The 23,294-nt window shown below is 37.4% G+C and overlaps 1 protein-coding gene across 1 annotated transcript in view; it reads right to left on the reverse strand.

The window, feature by feature from the left end:
- The window catches only part of eys (eyes shut homolog), a 266,508-nt gene extending 256,544 nt beyond the window's left edge, over positions 1 to 9,964 (reverse strand). Inside the window, exons 1-4 of the mRNA XM_036547241.1 lie at positions 9,193 to 9,964; positions 7,569 to 7,679; positions 5,100 to 5,270; positions 1,961 to 2,157 (exon numbers count right to left, since the gene is read on the reverse strand). Of these exons, the coding sequence (XP_036403134.1) occupies positions 1,961 to 2,157; positions 5,100 to 5,270; positions 7,569 to 7,679; positions 9,193 to 9,964 (1,251 nt within the window). The remainder of the gene's footprint in view (positions 1 to 1,960; positions 2,158 to 5,099; positions 5,271 to 7,568; positions 7,680 to 9,192) is intronic.
- Positions 9,965 to 23,294: the final 13,330 nt, after the last annotated feature.

Raw genomic sequence — 23,294 nt, forward strand, 5'->3', positions numbered from 1 at the left:
TGATTGATTAGACAGCAGGACACAACTGAGGCGGAGGTAGACAGTTTGACAGACAGACAGTGAAGCTAACAAACTGAAACAGATACACAGACAGGCCATTAGCTGAATGCGATCCCTCACTTTTATTAAACAATCCTAACAAATGCTCAGCCTTTCAAAAAGGCTAACAAGAAAGAAATGCAATTCACATAGTAGAGAATACGGAAACTCTCTCACCTGCAACAGACGGTTCATTTTCAGTATGAGGTGGCATGCCAATGCAGGTGTAAACAGGTGTTTTTTTTTTGTTGTTGTTATTTTCAGCATATAGATTGAAGAAGAAAAACATTTCAGAACACTTTGTGTTGTGTCCGTGTGGGGATGGTTGACTACCTCTTATTGTTAACATTGCAAAAAAACTATTTTCATTATTCTGCTAAGCTTTCTGCATTTAAGACAGAACACAACAGTGTATTTAATTTTGAAAATCGTGATAGAGTACTTTTATGCAACACAACACATTGTTGATTCAGTCCAATAACAACAAATGAGCAATGGTTTGCTCAGCAAACATGGACTGGCATAAATGAGTTGGCTGTGCTGTTTTTGATTTACATCTTAAAATTCCACCTGCAGAACACACACATTAGTAACACTAGTGTCCTTCTGTTTAAATGTTTTAAATATCCAACAGGTTTTAATTCCCCCAAAGATCTATCCTACTACACTGCATTTAAAGTGTGAAAATACATGACAGAAAGTAACAACAAAGGTATCAGTATTTGCTCTGCTAAACAAACTTTTTTTTTCAATTTTACAATGAAATGACAGCTAGGAATGAAAAATGGTATGCCATGGAATAAGAAAAAAAAAACTACCAAAAAATATGAGCCATATGTGCCAATTCATATTTGATTTGGTGATCAGTGTGCCATCACTTTCAGTTAACTGCTTCATTTCACCTGCTCTATTAAGTGCATTAAGTGTAATGTTTTTCCTTCTGCACTTATCTGTCCCAATTAATTTAAGATAATTTAAATGCTACTACAGTGGTATGCTGCTAAAATCATGTTCAACATTCCCATAAGGCAAGAAGAAGAGAAGAGGCAACCAGATGCAGGATATAAGACAACAGATGTGTCATCTGCAACTGGTTTTACTGGTGTGACAAATCTGGAACCATATCTCTGAAACTCTTCTTAACTTTTTGAGAAAGAGTCTTATGTGCTGTGCAGCCTAGTTGGTCAGTAGATGAACAAACCCTTGTCACACCTACCTCTTGGGTTTATGTTGTGCACCAGGCATGGCATGTCAGTGCCACAGCATGAAATTCATATTTTTATTGCACACTGCACACCTGCATTAGCACTGTGTTACATCATGCATTGATTGCAGTTCATATTACAACTATGGAAGTCATAATGAATCAAAAACAATGTCAGATTTAGTCCATATTTGCTTTCTATAAATACTATTCTCTACTTTTCCATATTCTCAATATTCTGATGCTTCAAATAATCCTCAGTAACCATTAATCCCATGTGACAAATTCCATAATTTTCAGAATGAAGTTCACAGTTCCTCAATTATGGCATTGTTTCCCTCATTTATCCATGCTCATAAAAGAAGAAACACTGACAGTTGGTCCACAGTTAAAACTTAGTGTCTCTGACACATTGCTAGAGAAATGTTGAAATTGAATTGCAGGGCAAACTGAACCAAAAAGCTTTTCATAACATTAATTTCAATCCTGGCCTTCAAATACACAATAGTTCACACCATTCCTTTCAAACTGGTTACTAATAGCCACCCTGAAAACACAGCTATTAATTGTTATTGTAACCTTGACACCATATTATATGCTTTGAAGTTGTTAATTCAATGTTAATTGTTAATGTTAATTCTTAAGTGACATCTTATATTACTGAGTTCATCTGAGATGAAATTTGAAGGGGAGAAAAAAAAGAGAAACAGTCCTCACATTTTCCTCAGTGACGCATGGTTGTTCCTGTTCACATCCATGCGATGTGCAGTTGCCGCGAAGTTCAGTGTCACAGTTAAGCCCGGTGAAGCCCTCTGGACATGTACAAACATATCCATTCACACCATCTTTACACACAGCTCCATTTTTACATGGGTTGGAGCCACAGTAGGTTACCTTCTCCTGGCAGAAAATACCTAAATATAGGAGACAAAATTATCATTTAGTCATATTCAAAAGACACCACATTACAGCATACAGTGAACACTGACATCAGGACTTTTAATGACCTTAAGGGTGAGCTGTTAGATGCACAGAACAAAATTCCTAGGTATAAATGAATTCACTTGGAACTTATCTGTCACATTAGAGTAGGAAAAAACCATAAACAATGTGTAATATTCAGAATATTGCAGAATATTTAGAATATTCAGAAGTATGTAAAATGTAACCTGAAATATCCAAGAAAGAAAAGGAAATCCAAGATGGAAATAAACCCATAACATACAATCTGTGATATCCAGGAAAAAAAAAAAACACATTAGCGTACATCAGAAGAAATATCTTGTTAAAATAAATGGTTGGGGTCAGGACTGGGGGAAATCAAGATGGACTAAGAGTATATGAGAATATAGTTAAGCTTTCAGTAACATGAGTATAATCTTTGTGGCAAAACATCCAGCACAATTTTCATAGCAAAATGTATGGCTAATAACTAGAGTCACTGTATTCCAATAATACTATGACTATGATTAAATGTAATTACATACATTCCCAAGTCCAACCACTTGTTCTTTCCTATAATGTTATCCTTTCTTCCTTTGTTTCCCTTGTAGAACTCCTGTGTGTGCCTGGATTCATAAGCAACACATTAAAACCAGCAAGTCCTTACAGGGGATTCCTTACAAGGGAATTCCATTCAATATTTACTTTGTCAATGGCACATACACCTTTCAAGAGTTTATTTTAAGTTCAATGCTTTTCTGCAGAGCAATGTAAAGTCAAAGAGGATTTAAAGGGGCTGTTAAGTCGTACAGATATTCTGTTCTCAAAGAACCTGTCAGATTTATATCAACCCAGTACAGACATGAAAGTTATGAACAAAAAATGAACACGCAGAAGGGGGATCAAGAAGAAGTCCTTGGAGCTATCAATTAATCAGAACCAACCACATTTATCATTTTTATGAGTATGCTTTCATGTGCTGTCTTTAATTTTAGTTCTTCAGTTGTCTCAGAGGTATTGTTGAATTTCAATTTTAGCCTAATGAATCCATAATTTTTACATTCTCTTTCTTCATCTTGTTTTTCCTGGTCCATATATCATCATTCCCAAACCACCAGGGGACCACTCAAAACAAACTTGACAGGTTATTTAATAAATTATTTTTCTAAAGTTAAAGAACACCAAATGGCAGGCTGCCAAGGTATCTTCAATATCATAATGGATTCAGAGCTGTCGAATGCAATGAAAAGCATTCAAACTTTCAAGATGATTCAGAAAACAGTGCATGACAATGGCTCTCAAGGACTCACTCCGGAATTCAGAGAGTTGCATTCTTTTGCTATGGCTGAGATGTGTTCTACCATCGCATGAATAACATGAGCAAATGGAATATCTGATCTGAATTCTACATGTAGATGACCTTGACATTTTCAGACTCATCTACCACTTGTCATGCCAGCAGCACTGTATTTACAAATGTGTTCTGTAAGGTTCCCCAGATAACCACTTGAGATACTTTGAAATAAATGAGGTAACATCAGAAAAATCTCATTCCACAGTGACCCTCTTTCAGGAATACAATGTGCCGACACATCTTGACCAGCCGATTGACTGACGTAAGTGCAATGAGCAGGATTCGAACGGCTGTGTCTGAGGGCCGTGTCACTGCTGTGTGCCTCCCCTCTTAAACGTTTTAGTGACATTGTCTCATCATGGGTTAAATTTAGACTCAATGTTCCGGAGGTTCAAGGTGAGTGCAATTTGATTGTATTCCCCGAGGAGGCATTTCATTTTTGTGTTCCTCCGCTGGCGCTAACCCATTTATCTTTCCTGTGACTCCTTTGTTAGCATATTCCTGTATGTTAATCCCCTGATGATACAAGTTCCCTTGTCCCAGAAGCTCCCCATTGTCTCCAAGAACGCATTGGTGGGCATCAATCTTAGCGCAGGCCTGCACTTTGCTGGTTTGTTTTTGTTTGTGCTTGCAACTGGAGATTGAGTTTGCACAGTGGGTTGCCTTCCCGAAGCTGGGAACTATATTAAAAGTATCTTTCAAAACACTGTTTCTTCTCGTGCCCTTCTGACTTCACTCTCCTTTTACAAATATTGCTCACACACAGTACAACAATGATATAGCTCAGCATTTGTATGGAAAATATGCAGAGAGCACAAATTCCTTTGTGAGACTAATGTATGGGGTCAAGTCCTTGCTGTCCTCATAAGCAACCTTCTGAGTTGTGCTGAGTGCCTGAGAGATTTCTAAAAGTTTCTAGTATATGTACATTATAGTTACTCATCCAGACATGGTGTTACTTTCTTTGATAGCTCAGTGGTTCACAATGAGGACTGATACAGGGAGTAGCTGAAAGGACATAATAAACGTATGGGTTTCAGGAGGAATTCCTCTGAGTCTGTAATGAGGCACAACATCCCATGCGAACATTCCTCTGAAAGAGGGTGTGACCTTTTGCAACTTGAATGTGAAGTCCCAATTAAAGTGATCTGCAAGGTTGGGACAGTGTTCTTCAGAAGTCTTAAAATGCTGAAGAAGCAGAAACAGCTACTGGTGAAACCACAGGGGGGGGGGGGGGGGGGGGGGGGGGGGGGGGAGAGAAATTGTGTAACTTATGTCTGACTCCGTGACCAACATTATAATGTAACTCAGCTTACACATAGGAGCAATGATACAAAAATACATAACTTAATACTAACAAAGCAGTATAAGTGTTTACCTCTAAAACAAGGGGATAAGTGCATTAAAATACGATTAAGTGCAAATCCCGTGGGGGATAGAGCCCTATTAAGACAGTAATGCTGTGCAATAAACACCCTGGAGGAACTCGCACAAGAGTGAGGAATTGGAAGGAAATCTCATTTGAAACGTCCCGCGTGCTCGGCTCATTATTCTGCAAACCGAGGCTGTGGCCTAGGAGGCCAGCTGACGCTGAGGCAGCCGCTAACTTCCAAGTGATTAATGAGTGGACAGCCTCGCTGAAGTCAAGGAACCACTCGCTCGGGGAACAAGCAGGAGTGCGGGACCCCAAGCCCAGGCTTCTGCATTTGTCGGAGGCACTGTCCTCAGTGCCTGGACGTGGAAGGATATTTAGGGGGGCATTCAGTCTAACCACAATGCCGCCCTGTCCTCAGTTTTGAATGACAAATTTAAAAGCCTAATGTTTGCAAATGTAATATTTTCAATCAAATATCCAAGAGTTTCAAGCCTAATTATTAAACATCTTTTTTATATATGACTTTGCAAAATTCTACATTTATAATATTAAAAACCAGAAAATTATAATTTTTCTGTGAACAGAACAAGGCAATGTTACTGTGAACTTATGCCAGCCAATTCTCTCTGCACCTGTGAGCTGGCATTGTCATTAATAGTCTTTCTGAATAATTGATTTTAATAAACACTGAAATTGTGAAAAGATGAAATTGGAGTCTGGCAGGGATGACTCTATGGATAAGGGATAAAGTAGTGTCACTTTAAAGGTGTCCCAATATTTTTCATGCTTAGTTTTTTTTCTCTTTCAAGTTTCTTGAAAACCTTCAGTCCTTTCAATAAAGATGCTGTGGTAATTTTGACAGAAAGTTACCACACGGTATCATGCAATGAATTTTCGTTTTTCTTTCCTTTCTAGAAATTGCAAGACACACAATACACAGTATGTAATCAGTTCCTTTTCTTTCCTTTCTTTTAACTCTTATGATTGTATACCTGCCTTATTCTTAGTTTGACCTCTTTTTTCACCCAGACATGGAAGATAACTCCTTCATTTCATACCCAGGGCCCTTAAAATCAAATGGACGGGGCTCCCAAGTGGGTCAGTCAGAAAAAGAGCTCACACCGGGTGCAGGCTTAGTCTTACAAGACTCCCAAAGAACAAAAAGTCATTAGCCGATAATGTCCGGGAGACCACAGCAGGGGTCAATAATTGGTGTTGTGGTGTTGGTCAGGTAGCTTACATTAGCCCTCATCATACTTTTCATTAGCACCCTCATACGATTCATAAGACATGGATGAGTTCCTCTGATGATGTCAGGGAGAGATGTATCTGCTGCCTACTACATACTTCCTCTTATGTGGTGCACTGTGGGATTTGTAATGTGTATAAATAAATATATGTGTATATGTAACTATGTGGAATAAACAACAGCAGTGGTCATTTTAATCAAGTGAAAGCACACATTGATGAAAAAAACATGAAAAATGATTAACTAAATTAGAGAAAAGTAGCACTCTGTCATAGCTCATGTCAAAGAATAGTTGGAATTATCACTTACACTACTTTTATACCAAAAGGCAAGCTGTAAGTCATTAATATTAATTAACAGGCATGAATAATCTTGAAATGCAAGGTCTCTGACTTGTGTATGACAGTGCATCAGGACATTTTGACTTAAATCCCTGCTGCTGGTCTTGCAGTGTGGATCTAACTGATCAGAATCAAAGCTTTATGTGCTGAGGCCCCTATTTTAATATTAATGATTATGTGTAGCTGTAAGGCAGTTTGTCAAAATCAAAGAGGTGAAAGTTTCCATTATAAAAAAGATATTTGCTACTATGCAAAAAATCCTAGACACATTCAAAATGCAAGAATGCATGGATATATGTATCTACTGCTATAGAGTTGTTATGATGCAAAAAGAAGCAAAAAGCATTGACTGAAACAGCTTGCATGACTTGATTTTGAAGTAGTGATATCCAAAGCATTTAAGGTTTGCTCAAGAGTCAATGGCATGTGGGTCATTGCTGTAAATTACTGATGCACACTAGCTACGCATATATAACAAACAGGTGAAACTTAGAGACAGTTGCTTAAGAGACCCCCCTGGCAATTTTATGTAATACATTATATGTGTCTAACCCATTAATATACAGTATGCTGGAATAATTGAAAGGAGACACCTTCTTCAAGAGTATACCAGCAATGTCCTAACTTGGTTTCAGTCTAGGTTCAGATTACTCCACACTACTACCTTTGACCATGGTGGATTCACATTAGAAGAAAGACCCACATTTTGTGAGAGGTATTTTATATAGAACAATTGGCATCAATTTTAAATGATCAAAAAAATCCATTAAGATTAGGACACACATCATTTCCCCTTTACTGAAAATGACATTTCAAAGCAATACAAAAACACAAGGAAGAATCTGACACTCAACATTTCCATGTGGCAAGAATCACAAACAGCAGGCAGTCTTTGCTACCTCGGAGTGAGACAGAGACCCATACTCACCACTGGCCTCATTTCCCCAATTGATTTCCATCTTTAGATCTCAGAGATAGAGATTTCTTATTCTGTTCCTTTACATTACAGTCACTGAGTTAATGTTAACACTTTTAGTTTTTTTTTTTTTTAATATCATAATCACCTGTGTATCCTGGGTCGCAAACACACTGGAAAGAGTTCGGTGTTACTTGATGACATCTTCCATTGACACATCTTTTATCACAATTTCCAATGATTTCAGAACAGCTGACACCTGAAAAAAAAGAATTTGCAAAAGAAGAAAAAACATTCACTGACAAAGTAACAGCAAAGATATGAAAGGGATATAGCATGTCTACTGTCATTGGCTACTGAACTTTTGAGGTGTCACATTTTTACAGGTAAATATATAATTAAAAAAAAAAATCTGCTAAATCTGACAAATTATCTTTGCTCATTAATTTGTGGGTATCAGGTACTCTGAGATCTTGACAGTTTCTTTTAAAACTCTCTGCAAACATAAGGGACTGTCATTTAACTGCTATTTCAAACTTATTTAAACTACTTTCAAGCTTTAATGTGACATTCCAGTTGAGCAGAATCCCTCTTGAGACACCTTCCACCTGGCAAACTTCGGCAGTCTGAGAAAACCTTTTTTTTCTTGTCTGCCAGGAGCTATTCACACTTAAGGTGACAAAAGCAGCCAATCTCAGGTAAGATAACCAGGAAGAGCATGGGACAAATCAGAACTCTAATCCGTGGTCCTGTTATTCCAGGCTGTTACTATAATAGTCATCACAAAAAAGGCACCTGGAGGTCAGAAGCCCTTAACTACAGTATCCAGATAATGTTTTTGCACTACCTGAGACTGATGGAGCTCCGTTATTATGTTGGGCTACTGTTGTGAGTGTATTGTGGTGGCAGGTACGCTATATGCCAAGTAATGGCTTGGCAAGGCATACACTGTTCCTATACACCACCTAGAGTTAGGTCCTTTATGGAGTTTCTTACAGAACTGACCAAATGTACCAGAGTTCTGACTCATAACAAACATTGACCACATTTACCTTATTTACTCATTACAGCCAATTTAGTGACATCTTACTTTGTTGACCTTTTATCTCCAGGTGCTGGAGTATACAAAGTATTATGCCAGGGTGTGGTATTATTCAGCAATAACTTGAGCCCAGCCATTAACACTAATCGTCATGTAACACAATCGCACGGTACTTGAATTTTCTGCCCCCTCCCTCGGTGAGTGTTCATCTCAAAATATTTAAACAAAGCTTGGAGCCAGATTTAGCTGACAAAGACATGCAGAGAGGAAAATTAAAATCTAAATTAAATGGAAGGAGGAAAAAAGGATAAAGTAGCAGGCAATTAAGAATGCTTTCAGGTGGCGCAGAAAACCATTTCAGAAATAATTATGGTGATTAGAGGTGGAAAAAAATATCTTCCTGGAAAATTTTGCTCAAATAAATAGCCCATAGGGGCATCTGTACCTTCTTGAAATAATTACTAGTTTTCCTCATTTAAATTTCTGCAATTTTTATATATATATATATATATATATATATATATATATATATATATATATACACACACACACACATAATACACATGTGTGTGAAATTTGAAGCTGCATGGGATGGCTCTGGATGTAGTCATGGTTTAATTTAATGAGCTACTTTATTTTCCTTTTGCTGTCATTGTTTTTTCCTTTTTGTGAAGGTGTGACATGAAGTCAAAAAAAAAAATAGAGTGACATGCTCTATTACATTCCTTACCTGTAAATTGTGATGGACATAAACACTCGTACGGTGAGTGGTTCTGTGATGATGAAGTTTTCCTTACACAAACTGCACCATTAGCACAGGGGTTTTCAGAACAGGCATCAAACTGTTCACAGAACTGTCCAGAGTAATATTTATTGCACTGACAACTGTATACATCCTCCCAAAGCCGGCTCCTGCAGACTCCATGGCCGGAGCAAAGTGGCTCAGGTGGAGCTCTTTGACACAGCTGTTCCTTCACTGTGACATTGAGGCGAAGACCAACCCGACATAATTGGGAACTACCTTGATGGAAGGAGGTAAAATAGTGCGTGCCCGCAGACAGCCAATTTTGATCCACTTCCACAGTCTGATTCATGTTCACACCAAGGAGAAGTGGGTTTTGGGAAAAGCTGGGGGCATTGCAGTTTTTAAAGTCCTCCTCTGACACATTGACAAGCTGAATCCTGTACGATTGTAGGGTACTATCAGGAGAAAGGAGGAGTCTGTCCCTCAGCTGTAGCTGCAGGGGACACATCTGAGGGAAAGGGTACAGACCCTCCCCCTCTGCTTCCCAGGGCATGCCCCAACACTCGGCAGCGCTCCTGCAGATTCTTTCAGCAAGGGTCCATGTGATGCGCATGCTCTGCGGTTGCAGATGCCACTCCGTGGAGACAGGCTGGCTGCAGGTTGTCTGACTGTGGGTCCCATCATTAAGTAAGCACAGGATAAGGATATGTAAGGGCAGATGCTTCCCGCGTCGCTCCTTTGAAGTCTCACTAATCATCTTCTTCCAGATTTAAAAGTCCTCCAGATCAAAGTCCTCCAGATATGTGTGGTATGGACCAGGAACACAGCTAGAATGGTTTGGGCAGCAATACATCACATTCGCTGTCCTCTTCTAGTTTTAACCTAAAACAACAAAAAATGAAAATCATTTGATTTGAAAGTTATTTGGATGCATTCTGTGATGAATCAGGTGAACTCTTCGAAGTCAGGTTGTTCAGTCAACAGTCAACAGTCCAAACACTTTCCTTAAGCAGTGAAAACCAGGTAAAAAGATGTTGTTTCCTGATTGCAATACAATGCACCTGCAGTGTAGTCACATGCCTAAATGCCAGTACACATGGCCGGAAATTAGAAAGATGCTTGTACACATGAAAAACGCTGCCTTCTTGAATCTTGCAATAGTCTTAAAACCAGTGAAGGAAATGCAACAGAGAAACTTCTATCAATTCAATGTTATGCAATCTACACTATGATTCTGTGAAGAACTAACCAGACATCACATCATGAAACAGGCAAGGCACCACAGGTGCCATGGTAGCACCTGAAAATAACTAATATGAGTCAAACTGTAACTTATGTTTTAAATGATTTAACTGGGCTAGGATATCACAGTTCAGACAGTGCCAGAAATTGTGGAGTAACAGTAAACTAATTAATGGGATTCGTTTTAATTTTGTTTAATTTAATAAAGGATTATGTAAAAATGATGAATAACTCAAATATGTTTTTTCCATGTTTGAAAAACTTACCAAAGGACATTCCTCAATTAATGAACAGAAAAGCATGTATGTTTAAAACGTAAATGTCCACTTAACCCTTTAATTGGAACTTTAAGAATCAACGTGATTGTAAGAATCAAATTATCCCACATGGAACTGACTCTTACAAGCAAAGTGCACTGTAGCTTGTAATACATTATTTATGAACAGAGGGTCATGGTTATGTATATAACATTGTAAGCTCTCTTCAGAGGATCATCCTATCAAGCTGTGAAATGATTTTGGTGTCTCTTTTATCGTGTGCTTTCCAATTTAATTTTTTTTTCCCTGTCTGGATGGCCTGTCTTCACCTGTTGTATTATCAGATGCATCTCTGTGCAATACCGTTATAGTTCTGCACATATGATAAAATGTTCTGCACAATTATCTTGTCAAATTCACTTTTGGCTCAGAGTAGAGACATCTTGGTTGGAAACAGATTTAAGTATGCTGGCACTCAGGTGTCAACTTACTTTAACATAAATGGCATCATGTTTGTGGAGATAATTTCACATCTAAACTCATTCAAAATTAGTTCCGATATTGAAGCATTCTGATACTGTCTAAAATGTATATTTGTATTCTTCACATATAACAGTTTGTTTTAAAATACACTTTTAATGAGGTGAAGCTTTTTAAAAGGTTTTTTTTAATGGTTTAAGGTTATCAGTAAGCCCCAGAATTTAGAGCCACTTACTTTATGCATGTTCTTCAATCCCCCAGCAACAAGAGGTCGATATAACGTCAGCTTCAAGTCACTTGTTGAACAATCTTGTTGAATAAAAAATTGCACTGCAATGACCTAAGTTTAGAATTTAACCCTTTGAACCCTGCCCTATATTTTATTTTTACTTATGATTTGGACTCTGTTCAGTTTTAGGCACACTACTGATCTGTAACAGCTATCTACATATTCTTATCTATCTATCATATATCATTTTGTTCAAAATGAACTGCTGACTGGAAAATGCCATCCTGACCATGACATAAGGAATCTGTTACATATTTTGTGTAAGATAAAACAATTGTCTCTTATTAAAAAAAACAAAAAAACAATAAGCATTGTTTTTCCATCCTAGTTATACTGCTATTTTTTTCAGATGTATACTGGAATTTATCCAAACACATTCCAATGCTTTACTTTTGCATAGCTAGAGTCTATATATGTCCACTTCGGATTTACAGCCTTTATACAAATTGGAAACAGAACCTAATGGGAAGGTTTTCACATCCAAACTGCAAATTGGTTAAGGGCTAAAAATCCTGACAGCATTAAGACCTGGCTGACTGAAATGCATTTTCTTCAATTGATCTGGGCTGTAATAGGCCGTTAGCTTTTCTGCAACCTTGTTGAATGTTTTAATGTATTAGTGGGTCATTATTCAATCTAGGTTGTGCATCACTTTGCCAGTGTTAGATTTTCACTTGCCAACTGTTCCAGGTTTATGGGATTCTGACATCATTCTAGCAACAAAACTGGGAGGATATTATTGTAAGCCTTGAACATGTAGTTTGCATTGTCTGACACAAGCACATTCACTGCATTTCAACATTTCACAATGCCATCTGGCCACTATAGAGAAATTAGATATACTGTATCAGCCAGAACAAGCTGATAAACAGCCATAATTAATTTTCCTTGCAAAAATACAAAACATAATGATCTTGCACATTTGTTGATTCTTCAGTGACTACAGATATAGTATCAGATGTTTTGATCAGTTCACTGATTTTGATTTTATGCAAGTCAGCAGTCTGCAGAAAATACACCTTGTAAAGTTCACTGGATGATGGGATTGCCCTGCCATTCAGCCACTTTTTGAAGGGGAACATTTGTGCAAATGAATGCATCTATCAATTCAGAAATGTCATCCTTCCTTTCCCCATCTTCTTCCCTTGATTCTTTTCAGCCATTCTTTTTTTTTGTTATTTTAAATGACGGCCTTCTGTGTGAGGTTTAATGTTGTATTGGAAGGTGTACAAAATAAATTACATTTGTCAGTATGCAGTGTAATGGGAGGATAGCATTGCAGTCACTCACTCAAAGACATCTTTCCTGTCATTTTTGTGTGTCCATGTTTCACTCCTCCTCCCTAACCCGTAATTATGTTTTTTTTGGCTTTATACCACAAACTCTAATTTTTATAATTATACAACTGATAATTATATAATTATTAATGTGCCTGTGCTGTTTGCTGCTACAGGGATGCCTGGGAGATAATGACCGAAATACAGCTTGAGAGCCCTGCAGGTCACATGGTGGACCAAAATTCCAGGTCCTGGTTATCTCAAATGGCAATGATGTATACGCTAATCTACACTGGACAATACAGCTGCATGACTATTTACAACTGAAGGGGGCAATTATGCTTTCATTAATGCTTTTAATGACTGCCAGCCTTCTATGAAAGACCAAACACCTCCAACTAAACCTTTCCTTGGGTTTCATTCAGCAATACCAATCTCCACCTGCTAATGTATACATTTTGAGTTATGTCACAGTGAACAACAAAAAATTTATTTAGAGAAATACCCTAGAGGTATGGCTCTATTTATGTGTAAGTCAGCTTGACACATGAAAGTCTTTCCATGACTGATTTTAAAACATCAGGGCTTAAAAGTTATGGGTTGCATACTTTGGCCAGGTGTATCTCTTAAGACCCAACAACACACCTTGACCCTGACTCAGTACTAGCCTCTATTTTAAACATTTGCAGCATTGGTCTCGACCACCGCGTGTGTCAGAAAGGAACAAGCTTCCCTGAGGTTTTCACGAGTGACAGGAGCAGATAAAACATTCCCTCACTCCTGCCAAGCCCTGATCCCTCAGTGTCAAGTGGTGAGATGAGTTAGAGCAGACGGCATTGTCTTTCTCCCCCAGGCCCCTTCTGTAACCGTGTACTCCAGATAAAAGAATGGTGTATGGAGATAAAGCGCTATCTCTGTGTCTGCAAATTCCCACTTCTCAGTTTGTTCACAATGACTGATATGACTAACTTCTGTCTGATAAGTAATGAATAATGCTCAGAATGAGGAATACAAGTATGAATACAGAAGGGGTGGGATAGTGAGATTAAGGTCCCCGATTAAGTAAAAGAGTTGTAGTACTGCAAGTAGTGTGCTGCTTACTGTACAACTGGACCGATAGCAGTGCTGACTCTCCAATGTTAATGTCAAAGAGACAGAGAAAAGAGTAGTGTAGTGAGATTGATCCAGATTTCTTAAGGACAAATTTAAAAATGCCACAGGCTGCTGTTAAATCTATCACTGCAAGAACAGCAGGAAACAAGGAAACTTCACATAACTGATTTCTGTCCAGTCAGCGCTGACCTATCAACAGATGTCTCTGTCAATATTATCACTACTAATAAGAAAATGTGAGCCACATATTCTAAACTGTAGGAATGTAGGAATTACACAGTAGCCATGGCAGAATGCACTGTGCCGTGTTCCTTTTAAAACAATGGCTTAGCCCTTGGTGTAATCATTTTCTCAAGTAAAGAATATTCAACACCCTGAGTTGAAAAAAAAGAGAATGCATATAGGCCAGTATGACTCCTTGACAAAATAGTTTACAGTAATCTTCATCTTAGAATTCATGCACGCCTTTCATCAAGTCACTGGAATTCCAATGTAACACATGACACACTAATGGACAAAAACAGTGATGTACAGCACTCTCTTCTCATAACTGGTTTACTCATTTCTGTGGTTATAAAGCCCTACCCTAGAAATGTCTGGAATAAATAACAACAAGCCATATTTATAGCAAATAAATCAGTGATTACCAAAAGGTCTGGCACAGCAATAACACATTGTCATTTGGAAGTTCAAGCTCTAAATCAGTTGTTATGCAGTGTTTTATTAACTTTGAGAGATTTTTTTCAGCTCACACTTGCACACATACACACACCCACTCATTCTTTCCCAGAGCCATAAAAAAGAAGAGGGAAAAGAGTAGACAGAACACACTCCACTCTCCCTGCAGCTGTAGATTATGAAAATCCCAGAAAGGCAGCATTTTGCAGAAAAATGCATTTCACTGTGATGCATGTTTTACATGTTCCCACACAGATCGTCTTGTATTCCAAGAAAGATTGTTGCCGTTTCATTTTTTCCAACGCCTCACATAAAGCTGACCGAAACAAAATGTTTTTCCTTTTATTTCTTATTGCTTTGCTATTCTTTGGAGGATCTCTGATTAAAAAAAACAATATCAACTGCTGTCTAACAATATAAATAGGAAATGTTCCCTGAACTGCTCCATATCAATGTTTTTTAGGTCTAAATTACTGTTAATCTTGCAAGAAAGAATGGGATGTGAAAGTAGAGTATAAACAGTTTAATGTCTCTGGGATTTAAACCAGAAATACAATTATTATTCATCTCACCCCATTAATTAATGTCTTCCATACTTCCTATAACATATCAAACATAACCCTGTGGACCCAATTGGTAAGTGGCAAATAATGACATTAATGTTTGCCACTCGCCATTACCTGAATGTATTCAATCATGCCTTGATAATTAATTTATAAGCCAGTAGGCATAATAACATCCTAACTCCAACAAATTGCAATATTAATGTTAACTCACCATTTACATATAACTACATCTGGAACCAAAAGACACTCTAAGAATAAATAAGAATAAGAATAAGAAATACTTTATTAATCCCGAAGGAAATTTGAGTGTCACAACTGCACCGTCCAGCACACATCAAAAACAACAAAAGAATAAATTGAATAAAATAAATAGAGAGGTATAAATAGAGAGGTATATTCACTAGTGTAGTGAATGGTCTTTTAAATAGTAAAATGCAAACACAAATTACATACAGTATGTTCAGAAAAATGTTAAAGGAGTGTGACAAAATATAAAATAACAAAATATCCACATCCTTTGTAGTAGTATTAAAAAAAAAACACTTGAACCAAGCAAAGATATGCTTATGTTGAGCTTTTTCCAAAATATCTCATACTTCATTGTTAGTCATTTTTTGAAGGATATTCCCAAATGTAGAGCATTATTCCCTGGATACTGTGCTAACCCGTGTAGACACAGTACACGACACTGTTTCTATCACACACACACACTCACACACATACAGAATTGCTGATATGGGTAAAACTTATATCAAAGAAAAAGACAGAATGGAGTTAGGTAACTTTTTCAAGTAACCACTTTAAAATCGAGATTTACTCTCAGGGAATTAAATTTTTATATAGCATTTGTAGAAGTTATCCTGGGCATAGACTTTCAACCAGCTGTCTGATAAATAACTGTCTAATTTACTGTGTAATGTAACAGACAGCTATAACGGGTGTGTGTGTGAGAGTGTGTGTGTGTGTGTGTGTGTGTGTGTGTGTACATGTCTACTTAGCATACAGTGTACATACATATTTGACATTAAAAACCTTCCATTTTAAGACTCTTTTTCACAGACTGAGTACTGACAGAGACTGTATTGATCAAAGAGGACAGGCAAAGGAGGATGAGAATGGAAGATGCAGTGCATGTAACCGCAGGCAGTACAGCGCCCTTATTAAAGCAAGAGAGAAACGCACATCAATGGGAATGTGCGAAGGCCAATGAGCAGGTCAGCACTGAGACACCCCAAAGAGATCAGATAAAGACAGGAAGTCATGAACCTTGAACCTTATGCACCAGTGAATAAGAAGGGCAGTGTGAGACCAGGTGACAATCAACTTATGACATCTCTTTTAAACATTATGAGTCAATAAAACACATTGATTTTCATTAATTAAAAAAAAATTGACAACATAATGTGGTATAAAACATATAAATATGATAACCGCATTTGGAAGATTTACTAAATGTAAATCCACAAAACCACCATTGTAATGCAATAAGGTGCCTGTGGATACTGAATAAACAGGCACATTAGTACTTATGACCAACTGGGAAAGGGAAGAGGAAATGGTTTTTGCGAATTGGCTTTAATGTATACGTATTTTTGGGAGCATTGATTTGAGCCTGAAATATATTGGAAAGAGAATCTAAAATTCAGTACAAGAGACACGTCTAGTGATCAAAGCTGGCTACAGTTGCAGGAGATACTGATGCATATGTAAGCTAACACCTTTGGAGTCAGGTGTCAACTTTGGATGTCAGGGTAGCACTGTTGTGGGCTTAACACCATTGTGGACTTTGCAAATGCACTCAATACAATTGCCTGTACTCATATTCCACTGATCAACTCATCACTTAGTAAATATGCATTCAGAAACAGAAAAGAAAGGTTGTGTACATTCAGTCATCTTCAGGAATATCCAATTATTTGTGATGTCTAACTGGTGAGTAAGCAGCTGGATTAAAAAAAGTAGCCATTCAATCAAATAATTTAGGATTTAGTTTTTAATGCGCATTCTTGCTGCTTTCAGGGTGAACCTTGTTAACACAGTCCATACTTAAGTTGATTATTTTGTTACAGGTAACTGTACCTGACATTTACATTTACCTGTTCAGAACCCAGCCTCAGTATATGCTGTTAATAGCCATCTTTCAGTATTTAAATCGTTGTTTGTGGCCATTCTCTTTGTCCTAATTATATATCCTGCTATCCTGCACATGTACAGATCTTCACAAAATTTTCAATAATTAGCCATTTCTAATGACTTATAAATGTATTTTTTTTTTCATTTGTACATTGAAGTTTTTCTTGTGCCCATCTTAAATCAACATCTATTATCTTGTAATGATCTCATTATCTATGACTATATATGCAGCATAATTTGTGTAAAATTGGTTTATTTCCATGTATTTAAATGTAGGGATTTCCTGTTCCACTGACTGAATGCTCTTGTTTTTTTTTTTAAATCACTTTATCAAGTGCCCACAGAACTACACAGTTTTCCTCCCAGTAAAGACAAGCATTCTTCACTGGAGGCATACTGTTAAACACAACAGTTAATACATAAGGTCAAGTGATCTGCTGCACAAGCAAATTCTGTTAAAACCTAAACATACTTACCTACATACAACCCCCTCAGACTTCAGTTCAACGATGAAAAACGAGGGAATTGTCTGATTTTCCCCATTTAATACAGCTTTGGGTGTAAGTAAAACAGATTGTTTTTAGTTTAGGACTTTTGTGTAGACAATGTCTGTAATGCAGACAAGAAATTTAAAGACAACATATTTAAAACATGCTATACCACAAATTCACCAATTGGCAACAATTGCTTAAAAGCAATTACTCTCTGATCATGAACATGGTGAGGTCTCTGAATAAACAGCTGCTGATGTCAGTGGTTATAACTACCCACATGTGAGCATGTGAAACAGCTGGAAGGCATTTCACAGATAGGAAGTTGCATCTGTTCCCACTCATTTTTTAGATTACTTTAAAGCATTCTGGGAAAGGTAGTCCCTATTGTTTCCTGGAGCCAGGGTTAAAAAGATATAATTTACCCTTGCACTTCAAATTAAGGTTGGACCCATATATGACTGCTGAGGTGTAAAAGATGAAAGTGACAAAACTTTTAACTAGCATACTTTTAATGAATCAGACTTTTTCTGACAGCAACTCTGCTCATTAGCTAAACAGTTACCGTTTTTGGTACACCAGTAACGAAGCCCTGACAGAAATGGCAGCGTCGCTCTCAGGCTGCCAATGGAGAGAGCAAACACTCTGCATGCATTTTTAACATTGTGTCCTCCTGTATTGCAACAGAATAATCAGAATGTCACTTTAAACTCATTATTTGGGGTAAACCACCCCAATCCTTCCTGATGTTCCTGTAGGTAATGGGTTTCTAGCCCCCAGGTGGATTTGCCATGATTAAATGTGAAATGATGCATTGGATTACTACAAAAGGGCAGTGGCGCTGGGGATTATTGTCTGATTAATATTTAAATTGAAACACAGACCACTCAAAATTAACACTGAATTCAAGGGGCACGTAACAAACAGCCAACAGCACACTTTTGATTGTGAGGAATCTCGGTCCCGTCATTTGGCAGTTCCATTTTCTCTGCGCTCTACAGTATGAACTCCCAAAGGGGGGTAAACAGCAGTGTGGCAGAGAAGCAGCAGGGGGTCTGTTAACGAGAGCTTGAGAAGAGATTTAGATTCACAGAGGAGCATCTAATGGGCTAGTCTTGCTCATACAATGAGCGGGCAATGACACATGCGCGATCGGGACAGCCAATAAACAGAGCTTGCTGGGAAGAGGGGATACTCTCAGTTACAGCCTAATCACCAGTCCTGTGAGACGGGAGAACCAGGTCAGTTTTACCAGGTTCAAACAGAAACACTAATTGCTGGTTAAATTGGGGGAGAATGCATTCCTATTAAAGTGCAAAGTCAAGATGGGTGGATGAAACAGCAATTTATCAAAAGTCGTGAGGCTTGATATTAAGGGAAATTGATATTAATTATGAAATTGTCTAAACAAGAATTCTCTGCACATGTTATTCATTAAGAAAATGATTGCTTCTGCTATCAGTGCTATCAGAAGTGTGCCTTGCACACAAATCTGTAAGATGTTTATTTCAACCCTACAGCCTTGTTCATCTGATTAGCATCCCACTGTTTAATTGTTGAATTCTCCAGTGAACACCAGGATTTGCAGTTGCTAATCAATATCTACAAACTCATGCAGGTGAATCTCAATTAATGCTTTATCTGGGCAGAGAAACAATGAAACTCCTCATTCTTAAGATCATTGAGCAAGTTAAATGGCATGCATGTACACTCACTAAAATATTACATTTTTTGTGATTATCAATGTGGCAATCAAATTTACGACAAGTGTGTGCATCAAATTTTATGATTTACTCAAGGAATCAACTTTTAATTCCTCACAGGTGTGACATTCCTTACTTTCCCTTCCTGATCAGACCATTAACTTTTTTGTTTCCTACCTTGCATTCAAGGTTCACTAGACTCTAATTCATGTGCCTATTAACACAAAGTACACAACACTCCAGCTGCTGCTAAGACATGTTCACATTTATGCAAATACATTTTTTTTTTGTTACTAAAATACTAAATCCTGTTTTGGTGGCATATGGGAGCTAGGACAGAAAGCTCAGCTTCTGGTAATATTTTTGGTGAATCCCTAGTGCCTGAATACTGCTACTTCTATGTTCAGTGCTGCAATGCTAAACATACAGACCAGAGGTCACATAATAGCCTATTGTCAGGGTTGGGCAGTGGGTGAGATGATTGCTATAGGTTTACATGGACCAATAATACAAGAGATTGCTTTTTTGTACATAACATGCAAAACAGTGGAACAATGGAAATCATCATCAAAAATAGTTAAGAACATAGAAAACTGCACAGGAAAAACTGAACTTTTTTTTCTTTTCTATACATTATTCAGAGTATGTTCCCTGTAATTTTATAGTAATCCCAAACATGAGTTGCAATAACAATGATATAGATGAATGACACCGGTGATAAGAAATGCTCACATAATTGATATTCTACTCAGGGATAGGTTAATTACGAAACTGATTAGTAGATCCATCACAAACCCATGACTTGATACAGAGAATCACACTTCTTGATGAGATACACCAAAACTCAATGATATGAGCTCCACTAAGTCACTAGATACAGATCTGAAATGGATGAAACCACATCTGAGAGTACTACTGAAAAATAAAAGACAGGACACCATGGACAAATCAATATTTTTAAGTGAAATGAGGCTGTATGGCAATGGCAATTATTCTTGTGAGTACTTGCATTACACACAAGTCACAATTTCCTATTTAAATGCATGTTTAGGGAAATAATCTGTCTGCCACTTTCATTAAAATGCATGAGGGAAAAAAAAGAGTTTAGACTGTGTCACTGTAATCCCCTATAGAAATATTATTTCAGCACTAAAACAAAAGAATGTTGTTAAATGAACCTCAACTTCTAAAACAAAATGCTAAAAAACAAGGTGCTATTTGATGATTACATGCATCTTTTCCCACATTATTTGTGCCATTAGAAAAAATGCAAACACTTGAAAAAATACACATGGACTTGTGTAGGAAAGTAACTTGGGATATCTCCTTTGTAGGCAATTAAACTGTGACAGCAAAATGAATGTTTTCATTAATGTACTCTATGTATTTATTGTTCTAGACTATGTGACTTGCTGATTAACTTTTTCCACTTAAATATGTACAACTCCTCATAAAAAATGCAAATATTCTTACTCGACAGGAAACAAACATGTAAAAGATGTCTCTCCATTGCTAACGCCCAAGTGATTTTAAGAGTATTCCATTTTTGGTGCGGCTACACAGGAATACTACTCATGTCTGTGCAAGCTTGAAATGAAGACTATGGTGTGTAAAGAAGTTGCACTTGGCATCACAAGTTTCGGAAAGAGCCACATGCTTGACTGTGCAATATGGATTTTTTTTCCTCCACAATTTCCATTTATACAGATGGATATTTACTGAAACAATACCGGGTTGTACCTTGCCAAAGATACAACAGCACTGCCTCACTTGGAAAGCAAACCAGCAACCTTTGGGTTGGGCCCTGCTTTTTACAAAATTGTTTCGAGAGAAAAAAGATAGATAGAAAGAAAAAGCTTCCATTCCATTTGACCATAACTTGCAAAATTTATTTTTGTATTGCAACTTTGCATTTTTCAAAAAGAAAAAGGCGGGATGGGGGGGCAGGCAGCATTCACAGATATTTAAATATATAACCCAGAAACTAGTCATTTCTGATCTTCAAACAGCTGTATCACATGGATTAAGCATATATTTTCAAGAGTTTACCTACTCTGCCAAAACTTTTGTACTGGAAACTTCAAGAGGTACAAAAGCATCCACTTGATCTCTCTGATTAGTGAAATAATTAAAATATCACAGCACCACATTCTGTCAAAAGGTACAAAGTGTATGTAATTCCCTGTACAAGAACTTTTAAATTGTTGCAATTTTCATGACGGGCGTAATCAAAATGAAACAATTATTTGCCTGGGTATTGATCTTTTAAGCAAATCTCTTCATTTGAATGCTATTGATTCAAGTACTCCTCCCAGGTATTTAGCCTGACTCTAATCAAAGGAGAAAAAGAAATGAACTATTTTAGAACAACATGTGCACAATTCTACCTCCTCCTGTGAATTCTGAGCCTGAATCTTGAGAGCATGATGCAGCTGTATGCGTTTGTTCCCAGAAAAGCCCAGCTACAATTACACCGCTACAATTGCGAATAATATGACCACTGAGATGTAAGAAAGTGCCAGGGAAGCCAGGCAAAAGGTATACACAGTACCCTTCCTGGTCCTGAAAATGCCATATTCTTTAGTATTTTTCATTTGCTTAACGTATGCTCTGACTTTAAGGGACCCAGTAATTTATAAAGAACAGTAACTCATTATAAATATGGATATACTGAGACAATTCAAGGTTGCAACATCAGCTCATCTTCTGCAGTTTGATCCTGCTGCCTTTTTGTTAGAAATACTCTTTCCCCTATCAATTGTCCACACTGACCCTTTTCTTAAAAATGGTAAAGACATGGTACTGTTGTAAATCTCAAATTTACCTTAACAGTTAACTTAGTTACAGTCATTTACCAAATTTCAGATAGCCCCAGCTTAACTGCATTCATGCTAGCAAGATGTCAACTGCACACTCTTTTTTGTGAAGCGTCAGCTGACCCTGGTCACATTTTGGGTTATGAGGCCTGCTCCTTATCACTCTGCTTCACTTTTGCCTACTGGCAAACAATAAGCAATTGTTGCTTAGCAATTGTTTCTTAACAGGGTTCCTACACCTTCTTCAATATCAAAATTCAAGGACTTTTCTGGCCCAGTTTCCTCAAATTCAAGTACCACATAGTCTGTGACACAAAGCAAGGTTAATTATAATTACAACACTAAAGAATTTCAAAACAAGAACCAGCAGACTTAACAGAAGTCTTTTCACCTGAGTCAAACTCTTCTACAATACAGCTAGCCAACTTAAAAACACAAAAATACATGCTAGCAAAGACAATATGAGACAGATGCTAAATAAAAGACTGATTCACCTATATTGGCCACCAGACTACATAGCCTACAGCAATTGCACCCTAGTTAGGAAATGTGTAATATAATGACTAACAAAAATCATTTTTTCACATTGTTTCCCATATTGTTTTTCATTTGATGTGTGAAATAACACATAAAGGAACCAATCTAATATTGGTCTTTCTTGACTAATCAGTGTAGCCTATATTAGTTCACTGCATTAAGCTTATCAGTTATGCCACATTGGTCCCTGACTAGCTAAAATGAGACCAAAATGTCAAATTCTAAATGAAGACCAAAGCCTTCAGTCAACACTACCATCATGAAATTTGTCATACATCAATTGGAGTGTGTCAAAAGCCCGTATCAACAGAGGGTGGAAACACATCCAATTTTTTCCACCACCTCAAGCAAAAACACCAATCAGAATATGAGAAAAGCCATAAGTCACACGAGGAGAAAGCAGCAACAAGTAACATTATGCAAACTTGCAACATTGCCATTTGTTTTTCCTGGGGTTAGATTATGAATCCTGCGAGTATTGGTGTTTGCATTTTCACTGGAATTT

Source organism: Megalops cyprinoides, chromosome 15 (genome assembly GCF_013368585.1).
Source record: "Megalops cyprinoides isolate fMegCyp1 chromosome 15, fMegCyp1.pri, whole genome shotgun sequence".
Lineage (NCBI taxonomy): Eukaryota > Metazoa > Chordata > Actinopteri > Elopiformes > Megalopidae > Megalops > Megalops cyprinoides.